Source organism: Tamandua tetradactyla, chromosome 22 (assembly GCF_023851605.1).
Source record: "Tamandua tetradactyla isolate mTamTet1 chromosome 22, mTamTet1.pri, whole genome shotgun sequence".
NCBI lineage: Eukaryota > Metazoa > Chordata > Mammalia > Pilosa > Myrmecophagidae > Tamandua > Tamandua tetradactyla.
The window spans coordinates 46556528-46582729 of NC_135348.1; the positions used below are offsets into that span (position 1 = coordinate 46556528).

Sequence of the window (26202 nt, forward strand, 5' to 3'; positions counted from 1 at the left end):
CAAATACACTGTGACATTAACAAGCCACCATTCTTATCAACAATAATGAAAATTATTAAGACTTCACTCACTGAATAAATAAAAAGAAAATTTCACTTGACTCATGGTCTTTTTTGGACCTAGGTAATATGGCAAATTATCTATAAATTAGGCAATAGCTGTTAAAGTGCATTCAAGTATCTTAACTTTCCACACAAGTCATTTATACAGACGGAGATTCACAGACCTGGTTTCATATTTTCTCTCTCCTACTCCCAGGAGGACGGACCTTGAGAAAATTATTTACGTTCTCTGAGCCCACGTCCTCAACTCCAAAGGGAGAATAAGAGTAATATACATGTCATGAAGAAATGAGATAATGCAAGCTTGGAAACTTCTTGGCCCGGTATTTGATACACAGTACATATTCAATAAAAACTAGCATTAATTACACCAAAATCTTCAAAAACTTATAAAAAGATACAAATACATTTTCAAAACATTAATTTTATTTTTCATCTCTTTGATGACAATCATAACAAGAGATGTTTTAAAATATAGGTTATATAAAAAACTTACATGATTGCTTTAGCTGTTCATCTGCTTTTTGGGGATAAATTGGATGCCATGTATAATCAATTGTAAGCATGACACTAGGGACAGTCCAGCATTCAACCCAACCAGCCCTTTGAAGGGTAAAAAAAAAAATTTCTAGTTAGATACATATTCCCTTAATTGTACACAGATATCAGTTAATCAAATTCTAATACTTTTCTTTAAAATATAATAACAATAATAATCTCTCCACATGTAAACATAAAATGCTTAGGTCACTAATTGTAGGTACTCACCTTTCTTGAGTAATATTCCGCCATTTTGGTTTAACTGTTTTCTGACCACTTTGACACTCGGCAGGAATACCAGTATCATGAGCCATTTTATTTGGATGGCAATCCTTTACTAGCATAAATAATGAATATTTACTAGGATGACAATCTGGTAGAAACAAATGAAGATCAACATCTTCTCCCTATAAAATAATTTATAGCCATCAAAAATAAAAAATTGGTAAATATGCTAGGTTATTATTTACAGACACAATCTTGAAGGTAAACTACAAAAAAAATAAACATAACTTTCAAATAGCAGACCTTATACTGAATAATCAGGTAGATATGTTGTATAAGATTTTACATTGATTAAAGCTAAATTCTGATTGAAAATAAAAAGGAAAAAAAAGGCAAAGAAAGAAACAGCATAGTTTCCATATAACAGTGAAAAAGAACAGGTATCCCACAGGTATCCACAGAACAGTTCACATCACTTGCTTAAAAACAAACAAACAAAAATCCTCATTAACATAAGCTCAAATAAAATTTATTACTAATTGAAAAATTATTAGTATCTCCTTTGATTCTGATAAATCTTGTTTCTTTAACTGGCTTTTAATAATTAGGAACTGACATATCTAAAAATCTTCATTTGATTTCACTTACTTTCTTCCAAATTCTCTATTTGTTGCTCACCTTGATACCTGATTTCTTAACAGGCAGGAGAGTACAGTTGTTCAAAGACCGGATTCCTAAGCTATATTGCCTGAGTCCAAACTCCAATGCAGCCACTCATTAGCTGCATGACAAGTTATATAAACTCTGTTACTCAATTTCTTAACTGTAGATGCAAATAACAACTACCTCAAACATTCCATTGTATCTGACAATGGAAACGGTTTGATAAATGTTAGCAGTGCTTATTATTATTGTATTTGCTGTCACTATGGCTACCATTAATACTATAACTACTATTACTTGACCACACCCTAAAATTAGGTGTTCCACAAAATTGTGAACTTAGAAGTATGTAAGAGTTGGCTTTCGGATAAAAGAAAGGTACTTGTGGTTATTCCATGAATTCATGTTTATAAGTAGGAATCCACCATTGACAAGTACAGATTCTAGTTCACAGACCTAACGAAAACTAGAGCTAAAAGTAGCACCTAAGAGAAAGTATAGATCAGACAACAGAGGTTAGAAATGAGCTCTAAGAAAATAACTGTCTCAGGAAATTTTTTTTCAATTGTCCAACTACTTTTAAGGGCAATAAACTACAAAAAGGAAACAGCAGCAACTTTGATGCTGAAATCAGCAAACAATAGATGAAAACTAAAATACCTCAGAGTAGCAAAGGGATGGGCAGAGGAGAGAGTAATGACACTCTTTGGGAAATCAAACAATAATAAATCTTGTACTATAAACAATGCATCCAATTATACGTACTCTTAAAGAAAACTTGGTATTACATGTAGCTGGAACAAAGTCCGTAAAAGGCAAAGAGAAATCAATATTTAGTGTTTCGCCACAGGCTGCCAGGTAAACTATAAAAAAAAAAAAAAGAAAGAAAAAAATTTACTTTTAACTTCAATAAAATTTTAGTTAAAAATTGCCCTAAATGCACATATAAACAAAACTGAATTTAAGACAATATACTTTGCAATATAAACTTTGAAATAGTCCTCTGGGAATCTCATGAGACAACAGAGGAAAAGAATCAATTCTAGAATATATTAAAACTACTAAATTAATACTAACTTTGTTGGCATTTGTCTTAATGAGCAGAATACTTAACCTAATTTTAAAAAATTTCTTACCATTTTCCTGTTGTTTAGTGGAACAGTCAATCCAGTTGTGTTGGTTAGCAGCCCAAATCATTTCAAACTGATGAAACATGATTTTAAAATTCCATGTATATGGAACAAATGAAAAAATGTCTGGAGCATTATCACTAGACCAATCTTGAATTAAATCTAAAATTATTGGGGTGGGGGACAGAAAGTAAATTGAAATTCAGAAGACAAATGTAAAGATTCTTATATCAGTTAAAAATCAATTTTTCTTTTCTAGCCAAAAAGAACTTTTATACTCAAACATTTAAAAGGCGAATAAGATACAGATAAGTGGGTTGACAATAAACAGACGTTTACTTAATAATCACAGTTCCAATAAGAAAAATGTTAGCTATATCACATCTATTGTTTTTTAAAGAAGCTATAGAAAACGAAGAAATAGGAAAATATCATCTGATATTCCATATTCAAATATCCAACACTGTAGATACATTTCCTTTTAAATATTTTATATGAAGAAATTAACACTTTCCTGTATCCACGAGTTTTATAGGTTGCTTTTGGATATTGAACTTCAACATTTTCCCATATTATTGCATACATATTTACATAACTTTTGTATAACAATTCATTACATATATTTGCCAGAATTCACATAATCATTTCCTACAGTTGCATATTCAAACCCTCCAAATTTTTCTTTTATATGGGGTTATCATGCATTTTATTGTGCAAAATATATTATATATTTAGGATTATTACTCTGTCAGTAGACTCCAGAAGTAGAACTGCTGAGTCAAAGTTTAGGAATCTTTTAAGGTTATTATAAATTACAAAACTGTTTTCCAAAAGAAGTGAATCTATTTAGACTCCCACCAGAAATTTATGCTTGACTTCCTAATTCATTACATCCATTTCCTGCCTTGTATTCCTTTTTTTTTTCATGATAGTTGGTAACTATAAACTGGTACTTCAATTTAACTGTGCATCTTAATTATAAGAACACTGCATATGTTCACGTATTTTATTCATTAAACAAATATTTACAGAGTGTATACTAAGTGCCATGCTCTGTTCTAGATGCTAAGAATATAAAAGTGAACAAAACATAGACTCAGCTTTCTTAGAATTTATAGCCAAACATCTTTGTTGATTGTTGATTTGTTGTACGTTTTAGTTGCACTTTTTTAGAATCATGTTCCTAACCCTGGTCTGCTTAGTCTTTGCTATCTTAATTTTTTCAATCTCAATATGTAAAACTTTTTAAATAAAGATATTGGCCCTATATACGCCCTGGCCTATCACAATAGTTTCCTCAACTTTTTCTTCTGGTCTCTACATCATTTACATGTCCTGCATACTTCCAGCAGTAATATCTTTCAATAAAAAGTCTCTTCCCAGAGGTGTCAAATTCATCTTTGTACTTTCACAGTACATAACACAGTGTTCATGCATATAAAATGCGAACCTTAGAACCTTGGGAGAGCGGGAGAGAAAGAGAGAGAGTGGGTGTGGATGTATATAAGAGACAGAGAGACAACTGGAAGCAGTACTGTTAGAGCATAAACTGTGACATTTACTAGCTTCATGAGTCTGGCCAAGCCATTGAATATTTCTGTGGCTTTAAATTCTGGCTTTATTACTAACTAGCTACAAAGTACCTTGGACAAATAACGTAAACCCTATTCAGTTTTCTCCTTTTTACAATAAGGGGACACCTTCACAGACTCAATGTGAGGACTGAGATGCTACATAGGAAGTTTCAGCTCAGTATCTGGCACAAGATAAGCACATCCACAAATGGTAGCAAATAAGGAAAATAATAGATAAAATTATTAAATGTTCTAAGTAGTTTTCTTTGAATTTTAATAGAAATATTTAAACTGAAAAAATAATAAATTCAATATTGAAATCAGAAATCAAGTTCATCCTTCACATATCTTATGAGCACATTTAAAATTTTGCTACACATATATAGGAGAGGAATTCCTTGCAATAACATGGCAAAATAATGCATCTAATACTAAATTTCAATAGCAATAAATTAATATTAAACAGATGTAGCTTTACCTTATCAACAATAAAAGGAATAGGACTATTAAACTGTTCAATTAATATAAAAAGGAACACTCTATTCATTAAATTTACTTTAATATATTTTTATTTCATTTAACAAGCAATCACAGAAGTTCATCATGCCATATAGTATCTACACTTAATTCCACTCTTTTACTTCTAAGTGCTATCCTACTTTTAATTAACCTGACTCTGTCCTTACTTCCTAACTCCACTCTTTAGCACAATGTCAAGCCCTTGGGAGATATGAAAAATCATCTGTGGAATTAACCAGTTTCACAATATAAATTCATCATTCATCAGGCTGATTTCCTCACTTTTCTACCTCATAAAAATTTGTGGTTCATCACTTTTACTTAAGCTTCTCAAATCCATCTAAAATAAATATGCTCTTTCATAACCTCTCTGTTAAAGGAAAACCCTAGACATCTTTCAAGAACGCATGAGACGGGCGGGCCACAGTGGCCCAGCAGGCAGAGTTCTTGCCGGCCATGCCAGAGACCTGGGTTTGATTCCCGGTGCCTGCCCACGCCAGAAAAAAAAAAAAAAAACAGAAAGCATGATACTACATAAAGGGCACAGTAGCTGCAGTCAAAAAATTGTTCTTAGATGTCTCTTTCACTTACTAGCTTTATGAGTCTGGCCAAGTTATTGAGTATCTCTGTGCTTCAATTTCCTCATTGTTAACTCAAGGGTAGTAACAGTGCCTCTTCCTTTTTTAGGTCATTATGAAAATAATGTAAGTGAACATGCTTTGGAAATGGTAAAACGCCACACAAATCCATTAATACTACTGAGCTCATTGTTGAAGACACACGAGACCTTAATGTCCCTTCATTACTTTCACCCTCAGATCATAGTGATGTCTGCCATAGTCCAGACAAGTCTCATACACGCATTTGTCAGCTTCACAATTCACATCTGCGTTTAAATGTAATAAGTGCTCTTTTACATTGTTTCATTTCTTTATTTCTAGTGTACATGCCAATATACTTGAGACTGATGAACAATACAAAACAAGATATGCCCATTAGCGACATGCTCATAAGCTCTCTGTAGGCAGAGATCATGTTTAATGTTTGCTTTGAATCATTAGCCATATAAAAGATTTTCAATTCATATCAATTGCATTTATCTACTTTATACTTCTACAGCTATAAGATGAAGACATGAATGCCAGTAAAAAAACACCAATTTAAATAATCCACCATGAATCTCGGGAAAACAATGACATTTTACAATATTATCAGCCAATTCTATTTTAACAAATATTACTAGATTTTTCTTTAATAATTTATTTGTATTTAAACATGCTGTTATTCTAAATTGTAGTTTTCTCTATCAGCTTCTACAATAACTTTAACATTCAATATTAAGAATAATACTACAAAATATTCTCAATAAGAGTCACAATAACTATTTTTATTATGTATTTCTCTTTAAACCAAAAACTGCTCATTATTAGTTGTTCTTATCAAATATTCTGAATAGAAAAAAGAAGCATTTTCTTGTCATTTAGACTACAAATTAAAAAATTACTAAGGTGGAAATCTAAATTGCAGCCTGAAAAAGCCTACCTGCAACATACTTTATAATCTGTTGTTAGGTAAACATCTATAAAATGTCAGTCACCTTGTACCAGAGCTCTGCAGTACTGTTACTGTTTTTCTCCGCCCCGATTAGAGTAAATCTAAGTCAATTTCACTATTCCCAGAAGATACTTCAGCTTCTGCATGTTCCACATCTTTTACTCCTAAGGATCTATATTTATCATAAAGCTATCTTTGTCCCACATTGAAATCTCTTAAGAACAATTTTATGTCACTAATAATTGGGATGAGAGCATCTGCTGAGGAACATGGGCATTCACACCTATGTAACAGGCCACTTCATGTTCGCAGAATCCTGCCATTAGAGAAATACAAAACTGAGAAAAAAGGAAAAAAATTCAAATACTATGACTAAATGTATTCACTAGAAGGCTAAACGAATACTACTCTAATAATCATCCTTTAAAAAAAAAGACTACTTTAAGAATAACTAGAGTTATTTGTAATGGTATATATATTAACAGCAGAAGTAATATGAGCAAATGTAAAAGCTGTTAACATCTAGGAGATGAGAATTTGGTTATGTTTGTTTTTGTACATTTCCGTAATTTTTAAATTTCTCCAAATAAAGTTTAGAAAAAAAGAATAACAAAAAACAAGTTTCAATAAGTATAAGATAAAGGTATATAGTTAAAGAAAATAATTTAGGGAAAGTACAATTATAACTTAGGGAATGTGTACTTAGCTGTGTAACTTAACTAACAATATTTAGTCTAAATGTTAAGTGCTTACATGATTTAAAAATCACTGAAAAAATTAAATTAAATTAAATTAAAAATCATTGAGAATTTATATTTCCACTCCAGCCAGTCTTAGCATTGCTAAAATCTGAGGCTGTAAAATGTTTAGAGGAAAAATAATATGAGGGATTAACGTTTGAAAATAGGTATCAATTTTAAAATATTAGAGAAGTAAGAATTACAAAAGCGTAAGTGCAAGGGAAACCTCCATAGTCAGAAAGGCTCAAACAGAGACTCTTGAGCCAGAAGACTACTTGGGGTTGAATCTTAGCTTGACCAATTTTCTAGTCACATGACTCTAGACAAATTGTGTGATCTCTCTGTAACTTACTTTCTTCATCTGTAGAATAATAATAAAAAAAACTAATCTCACAGAGTTAAGAGAATTCAATGATTTAATAAGTACAAATTGCTGAGAACACTTCCAGACATATAATACACACTATAAGTTTCAACTATTATTTTTTCATAAACCTCAAACAGCTCATTTCAATTTGCTTATTCAATGTTCAGTGTTCAATCGACAAAGGTGTAACTTGCCAGGACCTCAAAATTTCTACTACTGGGATCCTGACACAAGCCTTGGAAAAGAATTATATACCAACAACCCAAGAATGTAGACGCACTCAATGTAATACCCCAAAAAAGGTCCCAGTCAAACTAGCAAACAAATACGAATGAAATGACTTGTGATTAGACATACTGTTATTAATGGCATTATAAAAAATCGTATCTCTAGCATTAGCAAAATTAGTGTAGAAATTGTTATTCCTGTTTCACAGATAACACTTAAACAGTGAAATAATTTGACCAACATCATACTTCCAGTAAGTAATTTGAGTTAGGATAATTAAGGTACAAATAATCCTATCCTCATATTACTTAGTGGTAGTCTGATTTATTTATACATTATTCACTACTATACACCAAATGTCTGAAAATACTCAGATGCTTAGTAAACGACAGCTGCATAAAGCATGAATGCAGGAATGACTGAATACGTGAATGGAACAAGCAAACAAAAATTAGGTTGCTCTGATGTAGCCATTCACCCTACCAGGTCAAATCAATTATGTTTGGCTAACTTTACAGAGTTAGCTCAACAACTGCTACTTTCTTTTATGCAATAAAAATATTTACGTTACTCACAGACCAAGAAAACATGTTCCTATACTCTTAATAAGTAGCTATGCCTCATGAAATAAAAGAATTGTTTCAACTAGTGGCAGCACCAATTCAACTATCCTTGCTAATGGAACGGAATGTTAAGTAGGAGCTCCAAAGGCAAAGATAACATGTTTGGCTATTCATGTGTTTATGAATTACAATAATTAAAATAATGAAGCCTAAGTGATGCCTAATTCAGGAAGAAAGAAAAACTGGCTCATCTTCCCTATCTGATTCCCCACTAGACATGTAGAAAGCACTAGCCAAAGACAAATTCTTTCATTTCCTTCTAAGTTCAAATTCTGGTTCACAGTTTTCTTTGGGTTAAAAAAGAGCAAGAAATGTCTTTAGTGAATATTTCCTTTTGATAATCTCAGTAAAAAAAAAAGCATTAAAGGAAGAAAGTATAAATAGTGTCATTAAATCCCAATGTTGAATTAAAAACAAAACTTCACTGAAGGTAAGTCTATTCTGACAAATTTCATTGTATTTACATTTACGAGAATATTACCTGTAAAGAAGTTCTTCTGGGCAAAAATGAAGTGGTAAGTGGCCTTATAAACCTCTAGTTCACACTGCCACGTCTGTGGCATGTTCCATATTCGGGGGTAGCTGGCATTGATGTGGAACTGCAAACCAAATATTAAGTAAAAACAGAATTTAAAAGGTGACAGTGTCTGAACAATATTATAAATGAATTCATACATACTGTTGAGTAATTAAAACTTATTTTCCTACTGAGCTAAACAGAAGGACCTCAGGTCAGTGTCCAAAGGAATATCTGGCTCTTCAAAATACTAAGCTAGGATGTGGTGAAAACACTGAGAACAACAAATCAGGATACAGTTTTGACCATGCATTCTAGCTAAACTAATGGAGTAGCAGAAATTAGCAGTCACTAATTTCTCCTTAAGACTCATCTGCTAAGTGACAGGCTCACAGTGAAAGGGGATAGGGTGCAATATATAATGTCACACAGAAGTCTGGCTACCAGTGTTCCTGGAGCTCCCATTTGATAGCCTGGTAGTTATGGACCTAACACAGTTCTCTGTTGGCATATTTCACCTGAAAAAGCTTGATATTTATGCAAAAGCAAAAGTTGCCTGCACAGGAATACCACCGTTGTACAGCAACATTAATCAGCAACAGCACAGAAATTCATTAAAACTGAACATGCTATTGAATAGATATTTATGATGTTCAATAAATTATTGGTAATTGCAAGTTCCCTCTTAGTTTACATATATATCATGTGATGTTTGTGACAAGTGATTAAGTATCTATGGTACCATCTTAAATGAAAAAAAACTTCTCTGAATATCAACCATTCTACATAGTGGTGTTTGTTATTATTGGTATACCTGATAAAAAATAATAACCTGCCTGATTAATGATTCTCCAATCTGCAATTTTAATCTTGGACATTTTCATGTTGTTTGTATTTCTAAGACGAGGCATCCAGGGTATCAATAAGACTGTTTTCATTTTACCTTATTCATCATGTTAAAAGGACAATAAATTGCATTATTTAAGCCCTAAGGAAATAATCAAATTGGGCTATGTCATGGTGAGGGACATGTATTAACTTGGGCAAGTTGTGAAACCTGTTTATCTGATTGGGCAAGCTGGCCTGTCTGTTGCAATGAGGACATTTCATAGGATTAGGTCATGATTAGGTCTTGATCACGTCAGCTGCATCCACAGCTGATTCCATTTGTAATCAGCCAAAGGGGAGTGTCTTCTACAATGAGTGATGCTAAATCTAATCACCAGAAGCCTTTTAAGGAGGACTCAGAGAAGACAGGTTCCATTCCTGCTTCGGCTGGTGAGCCTCTCCTGTGGAGTTCATCCAGGTCATCCGTCAGAGTCGTCGGCTTCGCAGCCTGCCCTGTGGATTTTGGACTCTGCGTTCCTACGGTCACGTGAGACACTTTCATAAATTTTATATTTGCAAGTGTTCCCTGTTGATTCTATTTCTCTAGAGAACCCTAACTAATACATCTTGGTACCAGGAGTGGTTCTTAAGAAACAGAATCTTAAAAATGGGTTTTTATGAATGGTTTTCTACTCTGACTGGACTCAGAGACACTAAGGACTCTGATTCCCGTAATCAGAATGACACTCCCAATCCATGGACTGAGTTGGCAAAGGAGATAGTCAAAATATCATCATTCGATTCTCCTAATGCTTTGTTTGTACAGAGCCAGACTCTGGGGGATAATGTTTTTGACACCTTTACAGAGTTTTGTAGAAATAAGAGTTATAGAGATGTTGGTTGGTTGTTGTTAGATACACTGTCTACATTAAAGGGTGAAAGGGATGGGCTTAAGGCTTCAAATGAGAAGCTTAAGTGCCGTCTGAAAGATGTAGAAGTTTCTATGAGTATCCTGAAGGAAAATCTTATTTCCTGTAGCCGTAGACTTGAGATCTCTGAAAATCAGACTCAGAATCTTACTGTTAGAGTAGCGACTTTACAACATAAACTGAAATCTCAGTCTTGCATGGTGTCTGCCGTTAAAATGAGGGGATTGATTGGAAAGGAGTGGGACCCTGAAAAATGGGATGGTGACATATGGATTGATAATGATGTTAGGGGTGAGGTTGAAACCCTAGGTCATGCTGAGTCTTCTCTAGATAACCCTGTAATAGTCTGCCCTGAGGACATAGCCGCCCCACCTCCAGCCTGCCTTAAGGAATTGGCCACCCAACCTCCTCCTGAAGGGATTAGCCCTAGAGTGATTAATCCTGTTTCACCAGATGAAACTGCAAATGAAGGCCCTGAACCAAATGGCTTGGAAGATGTTTCTAATTCTTTTCATGACCCAACCCCACCACCCCTCATTTCTTCCAAACCTGTAACTAGACTAAAGTCCCAACAGGCTCCTAAAGGTGAGGTACAAAGTATCACACATGAGGAGGTACATTATACTCCAAAAGAACTGTGTGAGTTTTCCAATTTATATAGACAGAAATCAGGGGAATATATGTGGCAATGGATTTTAAGAGTGTGAGATAATGGTGGGAGGAATATAAGGCTGGATCAGGCTGAATTTATTGATATGGGCCCACTAAGCAGAGATTCTGCATTCAATGTTATAGCTCGAGCAGTTAGAAAAGGTGTTAACAGCTTGTATGGGTGGTTGATTGAAACATGGATCAAAAGGTGGCCAACATTACCTGAGGTTGAAATGCCAGAACTGCCCTGGTATAATGTAGATGAGGGGATCCAGACGCTTAGAGAGACTGGAATGTTAGAGTGGATTTATCATGCAAAGCCTGCTCTTACACCCCAGGAATGTCCAGAGGATGCACCTTTTACCAGAACAGTGAGAAACAAATTTGTGAGACTAGCACCATCATCCCTCAAGAGCTCTGTGGTTGCACTTCTCTGTAGGTCAGATATTACTGTAGGAACTGCTGTCACTGAACTGGAATCCTTAAACACAATGGGGATGACAGGATCCCGAGTTGGCAGAAGCCAGGTGGCAGCACTTAATCACCAAAGACAGGGTAGACACGGCTATTATAATAGACAACAAACTCAAAGGAGGCATCAAAATTATATGACACGCAGAGATTTGTGACATTGGCTAGTAAATCATGGGGTACCTAGAAATACAATAGAAGGGCAGTCTACTAAATTCTTGTTGGAGCTGTATAAACAAAAGAGTTCTAGGTCAAGGGAACAGAAGTCTAACCTGAATTACAAAAACACACAGTCATGGCTCCTTAATCAATTTCCAGACTTGAAACAGTTTACAGACCCTGAGCCCCTTGAATGAAGGGGAGGCCAGGTCCCTCTGGGGGAGAAACCTGTTACACTGCCACAAATTTATACTGTTAATCTTCCTCTAAGTCTTCCCCAAGGAGACCGACGGCCTTTTACCAGGGTAACTGTGCATTTGGAAAAAGGAAATGATCAGATATTTCGGGGATTATTAGATACTGGCTCAGAAGTGACATTAATTCAAGGGGACCCAAAACGTCACTCTGGACCACCAGTCAGAGTGGGGGCTTATGGAGGCCAGGTGATCAATGGAGTTTTAGCTCAGGTCCGTCTCACAGTGGGTCCACTGGGCCCCCGAACCCATCCTGTAGTTATTTCCCCAGTTCCGGAATGTATAATTGGAATAGACATACTGAGCAACTGGAAGAATCCCCACGTTGGTTCTCTAACTCGTGCAGTGAGTGCTATTATGGTGGGAAAGGCCAAGTGGAAGCCACTAGAACTGCCCCTACCAAGCAAAATAGTAAATCAGAAGCAATATTGTATTCCTGGAGGGATTGCAGAGATTACTGCCACTCGTAAGGACTTGAAAGATGCAGGGGTGGTGATTCCCACCACATCCCCATTCAACTATCCTATCTGGCCTGTGCAGAAAACAGATGGGTCTTGGAGAATGACAGTGGATTATCGTAAACTCAACCAGGTGGTAACTCCAATTGCAGCTGCTGTTTCAGATGCAGTATCATTGCTTCAGCAAATCAATACATCCCCTGGTGCCTGGTATGCAGCTACTGATCTGGCAAATGCTTTTTTCTCAATAGCTATTAGTAAGGACCACCAGAAACAGTTTGCTTTCAGCTGGCAAGGTCAGCAATATACTTTCACTGTCCTACCTCAGGGGTATATCAACTCTCCAGCCCTATATCATAATCTTGTTCGCAGAGACCTTGATCGTTTCTACCTCCTGCAAGACATCACACTGGACCATTATATTGATGATATCATGTTGATTGGATACTGATTGGACCTAGTAAGCAAGAAGTAGCAACTACTCTAGATTTACTGGTAAGGAATTTGCGTGTCACAGGATGGGAGATAAATCCAACAAAAATACAGGGGCCTTCCACCTCAGTAAAATTTCTAGGTGTCCAGTGGTGTGGGGCATGTCGAGATATCCCTTCTAAGGTGAAGGATAAGTTGCTGCATCTGGCCAAAAAAGAGGCACAACGCCTAGTTGGTCTTTTTGGATTTTGGTGACAACATATTCCTCATTTGGGTGTGCTACTCTGGCCCATTTATCGAGTGACCAGAAAAGCTGCTAATTTTGAGTGGGGACCTGAACAAGAGGAGGCTCTGCGACAGGTCCAGGCTGCTGTACAAGCTGCTCTGCCACTTGGGCCGTATGATCCAGCAGATCCAATGGTGCTGGAAGTGTCAGTGGCAAATACAGATGCTGTCTAGAGCCTTTGGCAGGCCCCTATAGGAGAATCACAACGCAGACCCTTAGGATTTTGGAGCAAAGCCTTACCATCTGCTGCAGATAACTACTTTCCTTTTGAGAAACAACTTTTGGCCTGCTACTGGGCCTTAGTAGAGACTGAACGCTTAACCACGGGCCACCAAGTTACCATGAGACCTGAGTTGCCTATCATGAGTTGGGTGTTGTCTGACCCACCAAGCCATAAAGTTGGGTGTGCACAGCAGCATTCTATTGTAAAATGGAAATGGTAAATACGAGATAGAGTCAGAGCAGGTCCTGAAGGCACAAGTAAGTTACATGAAGAAGTGGCACAAATGCCCATGGTCTCCACTCCTGCCACATTACCTTCTCTTTCCCAGACCAGAGCTATCGCCTCTTGGGGAGTTCCTTACAGTGAATTGACTGAGGAAGAGAAAACTCGGGCCTGGTTTACAGATGGTTCAGCACGATATGCAGGTACCACCCGAAAGTGGACAGCTGCAGCATTACAACCCCTTTCTGCGGTGTCCTTGAAGGACAGTGGTGAGGGGAAATCCTCCCAGTGGGCAGAACTTCGAGCAGTGCATCTGGTTGTTCATTTTGCTTGGAAGGAAAACTGGCCAGAGTTGCATTTGTATACTGACTCATGGGCTGTTGCTAATGGTTTGGCTGGATGGTCAGGGACTTGGAAAGACCATAATTGGAAAATTGGTGACAAAGAGGTCTGGGGAAGAAGTATGTGGATAGACCTTTCTGAGTGGGCTAAAAACATGAAGATATTTGTGTCCCAAGTGAATGCACACCAGAGGGTGACTTCAGCAGAGGAAGATTTTAATAATCAAGTGGATAAGATGACCCGTCCTGTGGATACCAGTCAGCCTCTTTCCCCAGCAACTCCTGTCATTGCCCAATGGGCTCATGAACAAAATGGTCATGGTGGTAGGGATGGAGCATATGCATGGGCTCAGCAACATGGACTTCCACTCACCAAGGCTGACCTGGCTACAGCCACTGCTGAGTGCCCAATCTGCCAGCAGCAGAGACCCACACTCAGCTCCCGATATGGCACCATTCCCCAAGGTGACCAGCCAGCTACATGGTGGCAGGTTGATTACATTGGACCACTCCCTTCATGGAAGGGGCAGCGATTTGTTCTAACTGGAACAGACACATGCTCTGGATATGGGTTTGCTTTCCCTGCACGCAGTGCTTCTGCCAAAACTACCATCCGTGGGCTTACAGAATGCCTTATCCATCGTCATGGTATTCCACATAGCATTGCTTCGGATCAGGGAACACATTTCACAGCAAATGAAGTGCGGGAATGGGCGCATGCTCATGGAATTCTCTGGTCTTATCCCCATCATCCAGAAGCAGCTGGATTGACAGAACGGTGGAATGGTCTTTTGAAAACTCAATCACGGTGCCAACTAGGTGGCAAAAACTTGAAAGGCTGGGGTAATGTTCTCCAGGAAGCTGTGTATGCTCTGAATCAGCATCCGCTGTACGGTGCTGTTTCTCCCATAGCCAGGATCCATGGGTCCAGGAACCAAGGGGTGGAAATGGGTGTGGTACCACTCACTATTACCCCTAGTGATCCACTAGGAAAATTTTTGCTTCCTGTCCCTGCTACCCTCAGTTCTGCTGGTCTACAGGTTTTAGTTCCAAAACTGGGTGTGCTTCCTCCAGGAGAAACAACAATGATACCACTGAACTGGAAGTTAAGATTGCCACCTGGTCACTTTGGCCTACTTATGCCTCTGGATCAACAAGCCAAGAAGGGTATTACATTATTGTCTGGGGTAATTGACCCTGACTATCAGAAGGAAGTAGGACTGCAACTACATAATGGAGGTAAAGAAGAGTTTTCTTGGAATATAGAATCCCCTAGGGCATCTATTAGAACTACCATGCCCTGTGATTAAAATCAATGGAAAACTGCAACAACACAATCCAGGCAGGACTACTAATGGCTCTGAAACTTCAGGAATGAAGGTCTGGGTCACCCCACCAGGCAAAGAACCACGGCCAGCTGAAGTGCTTGCTGAGGGGAAAGGGAACATGGAATGGGTAGTGGAAGAAGGTAGTGATAAATATGAACTTCGACCACGTGATCAGTTACAGAAACGAGGACTGTAATGCTGTTTTGTTCATGTTAAACTATTTAAGTTGTAAGATATCAAGTTTAAGAATGAATGTTGCCTAAGGATTTGCACCCTATTCTGGAAAGATTTAATGTGTTTCCAGTTATACGCAGGACAGTTGAGTATTGTCAGGTAAAAGAAAAAAATGTGTGCTTATTTGTTTTCATTTGGAAATTAAGTATGGTTTAAGGTGATATATATATATATAGGTGCCAGGTTGACAAGGGGTGGACTGTCATGGTTAGGGACATGTGTCAACTTGGCCAAGTTGTGGTGCCTGTTTATCTGATTGGGCAAGCGCTGGCCTGTCTGTTGCAATGAGGACATTTCATAGGATTAGGTCATGATTAGGTCATGATCACGTCAGCTGCATCCACAGCTGATTCCATTTGTAATCAGCCAAAAGGGAATGTCTTCTACAATTAGTGATGTTAAATCTAATCACGGGAAGCCTTTTAAGGAGGACTCAGAGGAGACAGGCCCCATTCCTGCTTTGGCTGGTGAGCCTCTCCGGTGGAGTTCATCCAGACCATCCATCAGAGTCGTCGGCTTTGCAGCCTGCCCTGTGGATTTTGGACTCTGCGTTCCTGCGGTCACGTGAGACACTTTTATAAATTTTATATTTGCAAGTGTTCCCTGTTGATTCTGTTTCTCTAGAGAACCCTATCTAATACAGGCTAGAAAATATATGATAAAAAACTATCTTACTTACAATTCAGGAGAGATTTAATCTAGCCATATAATGAAATTTGAAAATAACACTCTAACATCTTAACAAATTTTTAAAGGTCAAAAACCATGTATCAGTGGTTTTTGTTCCCTTCCCCATGCTAGAGGCAGGTCAACAGAGAGATAGCAATGGGAGTCCACAGCACTGGGAGACCACTCCTCCCAGAGACAGGGCCAGCAAGACCTGGTGGTTCTTGAAGGAAAAGATGGACCATTCAATGACTTTCTAGTTATTTAAATGTTATGTGCAAAAATTAAAACCAAACCTGTATTTTATGCATGTATGCATATTATCATATGCTCTAGACTTACTGCTAACATTTCTGCTTCTAAAAAGGTTCGGTACTGCATGCTGGTAGTTGCATCAACATGTAAGAGTTGTCCTTTAATTGCAGGGGTGTAACCTAATAAATGAAAACATTAAAATTAAGAACCTAAAAAATTATATACAATTGACAACCTTTGAACTGAAACTCCCACCAAACCCGAAAAAAGAATACCTAAAATATGGTGATCAGTCGCTACTTAAAGGCATCCAAATGACAGGGAGGTTACTAACTAACAGGTATACTGTATCATTTTGGACAGCTCTGAAGGTAAAAGTTCCATCTCCATATAATGTATATCCATTGTTCCTGACTGACTTTCCAGTGGAAACCACAAGTTTACCTCCTAATGAGAGTACTTAACTATTTAAGACACCATCCATGACTTCTCTTCCTCCACTTGCTCAAGGGTACACTATTTGCATCATTTTCAACTACTCTTTATGTAATGACATCTTCTAAATACCATAATCTTATTCTATTCAAAAGCAGAAAAGTTTAGGGTATTTATCTAAATAGAATGGGGTACCATTAGTCCAGCTGGGGTGCCTTACTATGAGCACTAACTGTACACTCATTATTATACTGCTAGTTCAACAAGCATCCTGCTGCTGAGGGTTTTCTTTCAAACAGGTGGATCTCTAGAAGGAACTTTAAATTTGTTTGTTTAGATTATATTTTATTCTTGTCTGAGAGGTAGGTACATTTTTCCCTTTGACTTTTCAGTCATCGTTTTTAAAAAGCCACCTAATCTTTATACCCAAGAATCATACTGGACTTTCTTTAGATCCTTAGCTCACTTAGAGTTCCACAATCAGTGTGCTAGGGCACTTGCAACAAATTCATAACAGGTCTGCTTGAGAACTGATCCCCTCAGCCTTCAGGTGCCTTTCAACCCACTGTGTCAGACAAATATTATTTCTTCTATGTATCGTAACATTAAAAAAGAAATGGGAACATTCCTTTAAATGAATCATTCTCAACTGGATTGTCCTTTCCCCCCCATAATTAACACCTCTCTAAAAGCTGCTAATTTCCAACAGTCTACTCTAAATCAGCCACTTAAGAATCTCCTTAAAATTTAGTATGATCTTTCTAAACTAGTTAAAATAAGCTTTATTTCTTCACTAAAATAGCCCCAAAGTTAATGGGAAAAGATATACTATGCTATCGCCAGTCATTTTTTCACTTGATTATTTAAGCAGGTGGGCTCCACCGCTACCATCGTACACAAGCAAACAGATCCAGCCAATCTCTCTGCCTGCTTTCTTCTTTTTTTTTTTGTATGCTGTATGGCAGAGGTCACATTTCATTCTTCTTCCATGTGAGTATCCCCTTATCACAGCACCACTGTTGAATTTTTGTTTGTTTGTTGGGAAGTGGGAATCAAACCTACGTCTCCCACATGGCAGGCAAGAATTCTATCACTGAATTACCCTCAGACCCTGCTGCTTTCTTCTTAACAGCAGCCACAAAGATAAGTGACAGAACCAAGAGGAAAGCTGTTAATTATATTTTTAAAACTGAGTATGCTTGCAATCATAACAATGCTGCTTAGTGATTTAAAAGTACGGGTAAGTTCCTACTTTCTTTGCTCTCAGAAGAGTGAATACGTGAGGCAGAATTTCATCTTAACTGCTCTCAATTACAAATGTAATAAGAGATTGAAAGGAAGAAGGCAAAATGAAAAAAGCTATGTAATAATTTGATAAATTTAACAAAAACCATTTAATCGTGCTATCAATTAAGTTGCATCAATGCTCAAATTTCAAGTATATAACTAACTTACAGTATCTCAGCTCAGATGGAACTACTGCTAACAGGGCATGAATTAATATTTTACATATGAAATGTTCTGCTTTCTTAAAGTTATGCTTTTCAAAGTATTTAACTTATTCCCTGACAAAATCTATTAATGATATAATCTAAAACAAAGCTTATAGTCATTCAATGAATGACTGCCATGTCCATGTGCCAGGCACTGGGTGCAGCAGTGTGGACACACTAGTAAAAGGCAACAGGTGAACAGGCAAAATACATATTAAGAAAATTATTCTCTGTCCTGCAAAAGAGATGTATAAAGTATAATGAAAGCATAGAATTAGAAAACTTGAGTGGAAATTTTGTTCCTTATCTTTAAGTGCCCAAATAACTTAATTGTGTAATATCTACCCCAATAAGTACAGGTACAACAATATATAAATTAAGAAATTGAAAAATATAAACCCAGTAATTTTAGTCCAAAATGATTTTAATAAACTGTATTTATATATTATTTTCTTACTAATCATTTAAAACAAACAGTAATCATCACAGCTTACCATTTTCCTCAACTGTCATTGGAATGTTAATTTCCAAGTAAGAACCAGCTCCTACATTTACATGTACAGCATTTGTTTCCTACCAAAAGAAAAATATTAATTCATATAAAACATTCATTACACTTACACTGCTATCATTATTGCTTTTTAGTTATTATCAAATAAGAATAGAATTATATATGTATTAAAAGTTTCTAAGACAAAAAGTTCAAATTTATGCCAGAAATACATTAAGATTTTTGACCAGATATAAAAGGTAAAATGAACCACATTACAGTATGAAAGTCTACTATTATTAATTAATTTCCATTATTTGGTATTTAACAAAAATCTAATATAAGTAACATTTATACAATTAGTTAAGAAAAAGAAACTCACAGAAATGAGTATGTCACAAAAAAGTACACAGGAAAATAACTGTTTTAAACAGTAATTTTTTCTACCATATTATTTCAATAATTACCCTATTTTTGGTAAACAGCAAGTCAATTGTAGCATCTGCAATAATATTCATTCGTAGTTCAAAAGCAAGAATCTGTCTTGGCCTCCCAGGCTGTGCAATTTCAGAAACTTTCAGAACTTGATAATCAGGTGGAAAGAAAAACTTCCATAAACAATCTCTATATAAGGAGAGAGAAGGAATAATGACAGGTTATTAAACAAAAGAACTCAAAACCAGTATTCCAACTTTATATTATAATTGCTATCTCATTTGACAATTAGACAAGAATTAGAAATTTTTTCAAAGTCGCAAAATAATAACATCAACTATAATCTGTAACTTTTGAATAGACAGCAAGACAGTTTTCTCCAAAGTTTTATACTTTCAGAGATCAATGAGCTTTGAGCATGTAATAGATATACTATTATCAAATGAGACACAGGTGGGACCAATCTGCCCTGTCCAAGTGTACTGCGAGAAATTAAGGCCATTTCTCAAGTACGTCAGTTATTCAAATGGCAAAGGAAGAAGTGAAAGAAGATGGTTTAATCAGAACCATTATTCTACCCAGAACAAGTTACTTAACACTTCTGAGGAAATTTGACCTGTTCCCCCTTCTGTAAAACAGAAATAACATAGCAACACATATGGAAGTGTTGATGGTATGTGGTGCATGCAAGTGGATGTTATAAATATTATTTTCATAGTCATTATTTTCATCAATATTATTTTAACAGACAAAAGAGAATAACAGATTTCAGAAAAGTAAATGGATGTCCTAGAGGCTAAAGCGCTAATGTATTTGCTTTCCCTTACATTTAAAAAAATGAAAGAACCCCTAAAATTTTCAATCAGCATTTTTTATATGAGCCAAAATTAGTACAATGTTTCCCACACATTCAGGAAAAATGCCAGTTCGGGGCTTTTAAACAGCATGAGTTGAGATAGGAGCTACAGTGACAGGAAATACTGCTTGGAAATAGATAAGGCTAGGAAAAATAAGATGAACAGAGCAAAATATATAAACTAAGACAGCACAGATTATAAACTGCCATTATTAAATTAAAATATATGAAAGGAAAATGTAGTTATACAAACATTTTCGCTAAGACAAACAAACATATAAAACTAAGAACATTAAGATCAGCGAATCCAGGTGAATCTGTCTCTAGATGCTGTAGCTTTACTACACTGTCCAATCACTGGATCTCTGTACCGTTATTTTTCCCAAGATATAATGAGTTAATCATATCTGTCCTGTGAATCTCACTAAGATATAAGGCGCTAGTGTAAAAACATAAATGAAAGCAATAAAACATCACCCAACATCAAGAAATTAAGTTCATTTTAATAATCTGCCTTTCAACTGTCATGAAAATTCTTAAAAAGAAAATTTGACAGAAACACTGAAAAATATCTTAAACATTCATAAACTCTTGTGAAAGCAGAGCTAGCCTCAAAATCTATGAATTAAAAGGTCTGTTATGCTACATCAGAAATCAACAATTTCCACAATGCTTAGAGCGAACTATCCAATAGCAAAACAGCTGAGAATGCTTCCTATACATTTTACATTAATAGGAGGATGCTAAGAAAACAGACTTCAGTATTTCTGATTACAGTTCATATTTGTGAAGAAACTTAGTATGGGGAAGGAGAAAAGGAAATTGCTAATTAGATGAGATGCAACATCTGTACATATAAGTGAGGAGACAAATGTCACTCACATTACTAAACCAGACCCATGTGAAAAAAGAACTTTATTTAAATGAACATGAAAGTTTTCTTAAGTCCCGGTGAAGCGATTCATTGCTGCTCTCTCAGCAGTGACAGAAGCTACTGAAGGAAGCACGGTGACGCGAACTCCTCTTCCATGTTAGCTGCAGTGTCGTTTCTCCGCAGGAAACAAAGGCCACCCAAGAAGTGAGCATGACCACAGAGCATAAGGATTTCAGACTGACTTCCATGTAAAAACAGCCTACTACTTTTTAAAAATATATAGTAAAAGTAAATACAGCTTAAGAATCACATTTTACCCAAGAACTAGAAATGCAAACAATTTCATGTGTCTGTGTGCAAGGATTATTTTCATTTTTCCTCTCAAAGATAACAATATATAAACTGTTATACTGGCCAAAGGAAATGAGGTTTTTCTTGAGATTTCTGAATATAATTGAAATTGATTTAGCTCTGTTACTTAATGGGATGTGATAAGCCTCATTTTTAGCTGCCTCATAGCATATACAGCAAGGCTTATTGTTAGAAAAATTTTATCATAAAAATAAAATTCCAATAATGAGAAAGCACTTGCTTTCTACCCTGAAAAAGTGAGCTGTTTATTTTCAAGTTCACTACACAATCTAAAGTTAATAGTACAATTATAAAAATGTTATTTCAGTTGCAACAAATGTACTACATTAATGCAAGGTGTTAATAAATAGAGTGGTTTTGGGGAACTCTGAATTTAATGCATGATTTTTCCATAAATCTATAGCTTCTCTAATAAAAAAAAATGCATGCTAATGAATAAATAACCTAACCTAAAACTTAGTGAAGTATTTTATGAGCACATTGCAAGAATTTTTCAAATACAGGCTTATTCATTTACCATATAATTGTTAAACAGCTACTTAGTTGCTATATATATATTCCTGTATACCAAATACCAAATTGACAGAACACCAGTACTTAAGGTTACAGTCCTTCTAATAATGCTAGGTAGGAAGCATTTTATAAAACTATGAAGTATAAAAAAATCAATACATTAAAAGTATCAGCACTCTTTGATTAACCCATCAATGGACCAATAATAGCTGCTACAGTGGACAACTTGGCTTGCATTTATCCATTCAAGAAAGCTAGCTTATAAATAGAAAAACTAAATTAACTCCAAGAGATGTCTAGTTACATAAAAATTCTGTAAGTTCCTCATATTTGGTGATAAATGTCCCCTCCTTTGTTTAAAATTCTTCAATTCTTCAAAGTAAAAATTAGTTGAAAATTACTGTAACCAAAAAATAACTTTTCAGATCCTCCACTTTATCTTCAGTATAAACAATTTATACTTCTTAACTGCCTATAAAACTCAGAAAAGAACCAATCCTTCATGCATTTGTAAAATTCCTCCCTTTGCCGCAATTATTTATCCATCTCTTTCCTAACTCTCTATCCTTTCAAAACTTATCTCGCACATTACCTCTATCAAAAAGTCTTCCCCAATTCTTTTCTTCCCTTAGAAATGTACCATTCTAAGTTCTTCATTGAGAATCTTTACTTACACCTAATACAGCACTTAGTCAAACTCTTTTGCTCGGTTTCCTCTCCCACTAGAACTGATGCTCCTCTTTCAATAAAAAGTATAGTATTATTTCTAATGCATTTGAAACATTTATTAGAAACAGAATTTATTCAAGTACCTCTGCCTATCAGCCCACGGTCCATAGTTGAAATCTGTTCCTTTACCACAAACTATATCCAGGCCCCAACATGGAGGCAAATCTTGTAATTTGCAATCCTCACTGCTCATTTCTCCCTCAATATTTTCTTCTGCTTCTTCTGGAACAAGTCCTATATTGCAGAATATAACACATAAAGGCAGTTATTTAAACAACCATGAAAGTAGTCCTCAGACTGGCAGTTCCCAAACTTTCAGGTCTCAGGAACTCTATATTCTTAAAAACTACTGAGAATCCCAAAGAATTTTTGTTTCTGTGAGTCATGTCTATCAATATTTTCTGCGTTCAAAAATAAATCTGAGCAATTTAAAAATATTTAATATTTGTAAATCAGTAATAAACCCATTACATATTGATATAATACACTTTTAATGGAAAATAACTATTATTTTAAAATAAAACACAATAATGTAGTGAGAAGTGTGGCACTGTTTTAAATTTTGGCAAATTTCCTTAATGTCTAGCTTAATAGAAAATAGGTGCATTCATATATGTGCTTCTGCATTTGATCTGCTATTCAAGCATTTGAAGAAAACCTGGCTTCACAGAGGATGTGGAGAGAAAATTAGTATTTTAATAAGTTTTTCACACAATTTTGACTATTTTCTTTGATACTATTCTAAAACTCAACAAATAATAGTTTCTTAAAGGTTAGTTGCAATGTGGCATCTGAAACTACTATATCACTGAACTTTTCATCCTCTGTTACCTTAAAATCTATGGGTCTGTCTAGCACTTCCAATAAGATCTTTTACTATACATTTTTATAACATCATGCATTGATCATTTGGAAAAAATCAGTTCACTTAGAGATGCAGATTTTTACAAATTGTTTGCAAATTTCATTATAAAATATTTTTTAAATCACAATTGTTAATATCCCAGTGATCTTATCAGAAATGCCAGTAACTACTGGGAAGTTACGGAGTTCACAGTAGCAGATTCAGGTTTTCCAAAATTCTAATTTTCACTTGAAAGCCTGAAGTCATCACTTGCATATTTGTTGTTCTTTCAATTAAAAATGGTGTACCAGGAAAAAAAGTATATAATTCAGTTTGCGACTGAATCACATGATTAATTGCAAGACACAAACGTATCTTGGTATGCAGCAGAAGTGTTTTATGTGTACTGCCCATTTTGTTACACTGAAAAAGACTTTACTTAAGGTCTAGGCTTGATAAAAATAAGTACTATTTACTTAATCAAGGACGTTTTAAAGTGAAACTGGCATTTTTTGTTTTATAGTGAGTATGCAACAGAAAAAAATTAAATTACTACTAGTATAGTTTAGAGCCGTTGCTTTGATTTGTGCTAAAGCACCAGTTTTACCCACCACTGCTTTTGCATCACCACTGCAAATGTTCAACATGGCAAAAAAAAAAGCAAATGACATCCTAGTTTTATTATGAAAATAATTTTGACTTTGCAAACTCCACGAAAGGTCACAGTAACCCCCCAGGAATTCACAGATCAGTTTGAGAGCTGCAACTTTTGGATAGCTTCAAAAACTTAAGAGTCCACAGAGCTGTTAGGTCATTATTATTATTACTTTTTTTTTTTTTTTACATGGGCAGGCACCGGGTATCGAACCCGGGTCCTCTGGCATGGAAGGCAGGCATTCTTGCCTGCTAAGCCACCGTGGCCCACCCTGTTAGGTCATTATTAACACATTAAGAACATTTTTTTTTTTTTTGCTTTGTTTTGTTTTTCGGGGGGGAGGAATTTCACATGCAATAAAAAGGTAGAAGTAAGAAAATAGGGCTACAATTTCAAAATATTTATAATACTGAAGTCACCTGTAAAGCATTTTAACTATCTCTATTTCACTTTTTAAATTTTAAGCCTTAAATCTAACAGACTGATATTTTTTCCCTAATCTAAGATAGTTCAATCACAATTGCTAAATGTTTTAACTCATGGTCATACTACATTTCAAATTTTTGAGGAATTTCTTGAAAATGGAACTTGGGAAAATATATTGTTCTCTTCTAGTCCACAAATACTACTTAGTATTAAACCTCTGAGAAATGACAAAGATATTTTTTAGATAGGCACTCTTACCATTTATTGATATTTATTTATATCCTAAGTAAGCAGATATAAATTATTAGACATCAGCATATAACAGAAGAAAATTAATTGGAGCTATGAAACATACTTTCAAAAAACAATACCTGGCTCATCCATGTAGTAGTAAATGTCAACATCATTTGACTGCATCACTACAAAACCTTCTCCCATTAATCTTGGTGGTCTGTAAGAAGTGGGGAAGGAACAAACTAAATATACCTCCAGCATATAAAATGTTCAGTATCCTAGCTAATGGTCAAAACAAAAATGAAAGAAAAAATAAAAAGCATACTAAGAGTAGCATCTTGAAAGGGGAAATAATCACAGTAAAGTATTCCATAATTGTATTCTGTATCAGATTAAATAAATGATATTGAAAATTTTTCAGCAAAATAATTCAAGTGCAAAACTAAAAAAAAGGTTTTGGTTTCATATTTTTCATTCTAAGTCTTAAGTGAGAAAAACTGATTTAAAACAGTTTAATTCAATACAAGAAAGGAGTAATAATCATTGGAATATAATAATCATATTGTAACATTTGCAACACATTAAAATTAGACTTAAAAGTCAACCATTTTAATAACACTAAAAAACTGAACACGACATATTTTTTCATATAGTAAAGTATAATTCAGAAACATTGACTAGGAAAACTGTTAGGTCAATTTTATCTTTAACAAACTTCCTATTACCTATTTCTAAGAATATTTAGCTGATCAACTTGAGATAAGTTTAGAGCAAAATATCTTGAACTCAAACTCTAGAATAACTATTTCTATGCCATCAATTAATTCCTTTAAAAACTATTAATTTTTAACTGCTTTGATTTAGCAACTTTTTGTGTCATACACTGCAATATTTTCCTCCGTAGCAAAATAAACTTAATTCTCAATATTAGTTAATAAGATGGCACACACTAATTCAGCATTCTCCTTCTAAATATACTAAATCACAAAAGCTAATGCTTAATCTCTTGTGAAATACAAGTTCAAATCTTTTTAAACAAATTAATAGCAGAATTAAGTTTCATCTTACTTTCTAGGAACTTTCACAAAATCCTGATTTATTCAGCAGTATAACCTTTACCCGTAATTACAGAATAGTGTGCACAGCCCACATCCCAAAGATGCTTCGCAAAGCCCAGGGCCCCGGGAGTGAGGTCAGGCAGGCCCACAGCCACCATGGTCCTTAGTCATGAAAACCCTCTATCATTCCCACCAATTCCCAAAGACTCTAAGTCAGTAAGAAACTAAAAAGGAATGATTATGTCTGCTCATAATCTCTTAAGACTTTTACTGCCTATGCACAAAGGTAAAAGCTGAGATATTACAGTG

At 35.5% G+C, this 26202-nt stretch overlaps 1 protein-coding gene across 9 annotated transcripts in view; it reads right to left on the bottom strand.

The window, feature by feature from the left end:
* Window positions 1-26202, bottom strand: part of BLTP1 (bridge-like lipid transfer protein family member 1) — a 235966-nt gene that overhangs the window by 158088 nt on the left and 51676 nt on the right. For all 9 annotated transcript variants that reach the window (XM_077140145.1, XM_077140153.1, XM_077140154.1 and 6 more), the window contains exons 9-18: window positions 24973-25052; window positions 22760-22910; window positions 19365-19521; window positions 18902-18980; window positions 16567-16658; window positions 8707-8824; window positions 2627-2782; window positions 2256-2353; window positions 831-1009; window positions 559-665 (exon numbers count right to left, since the gene is read on the bottom strand). In XM_077140145.1, the coding sequence (XP_076996260.1) occupies window positions 559-665; window positions 831-1009; window positions 2256-2353; window positions 2627-2782; window positions 8707-8824; window positions 16567-16658; window positions 18902-18980; window positions 19365-19521; window positions 22760-22910; window positions 24973-25052 (1217 nt within the window). The remainder of the gene's footprint in view (window positions 1-558; window positions 666-830; window positions 1010-2255; window positions 2354-2626; window positions 2783-8706; window positions 8825-16566; window positions 16659-18901; window positions 18981-19364; window positions 19522-22759; window positions 22911-24972; window positions 25053-26202) is intronic.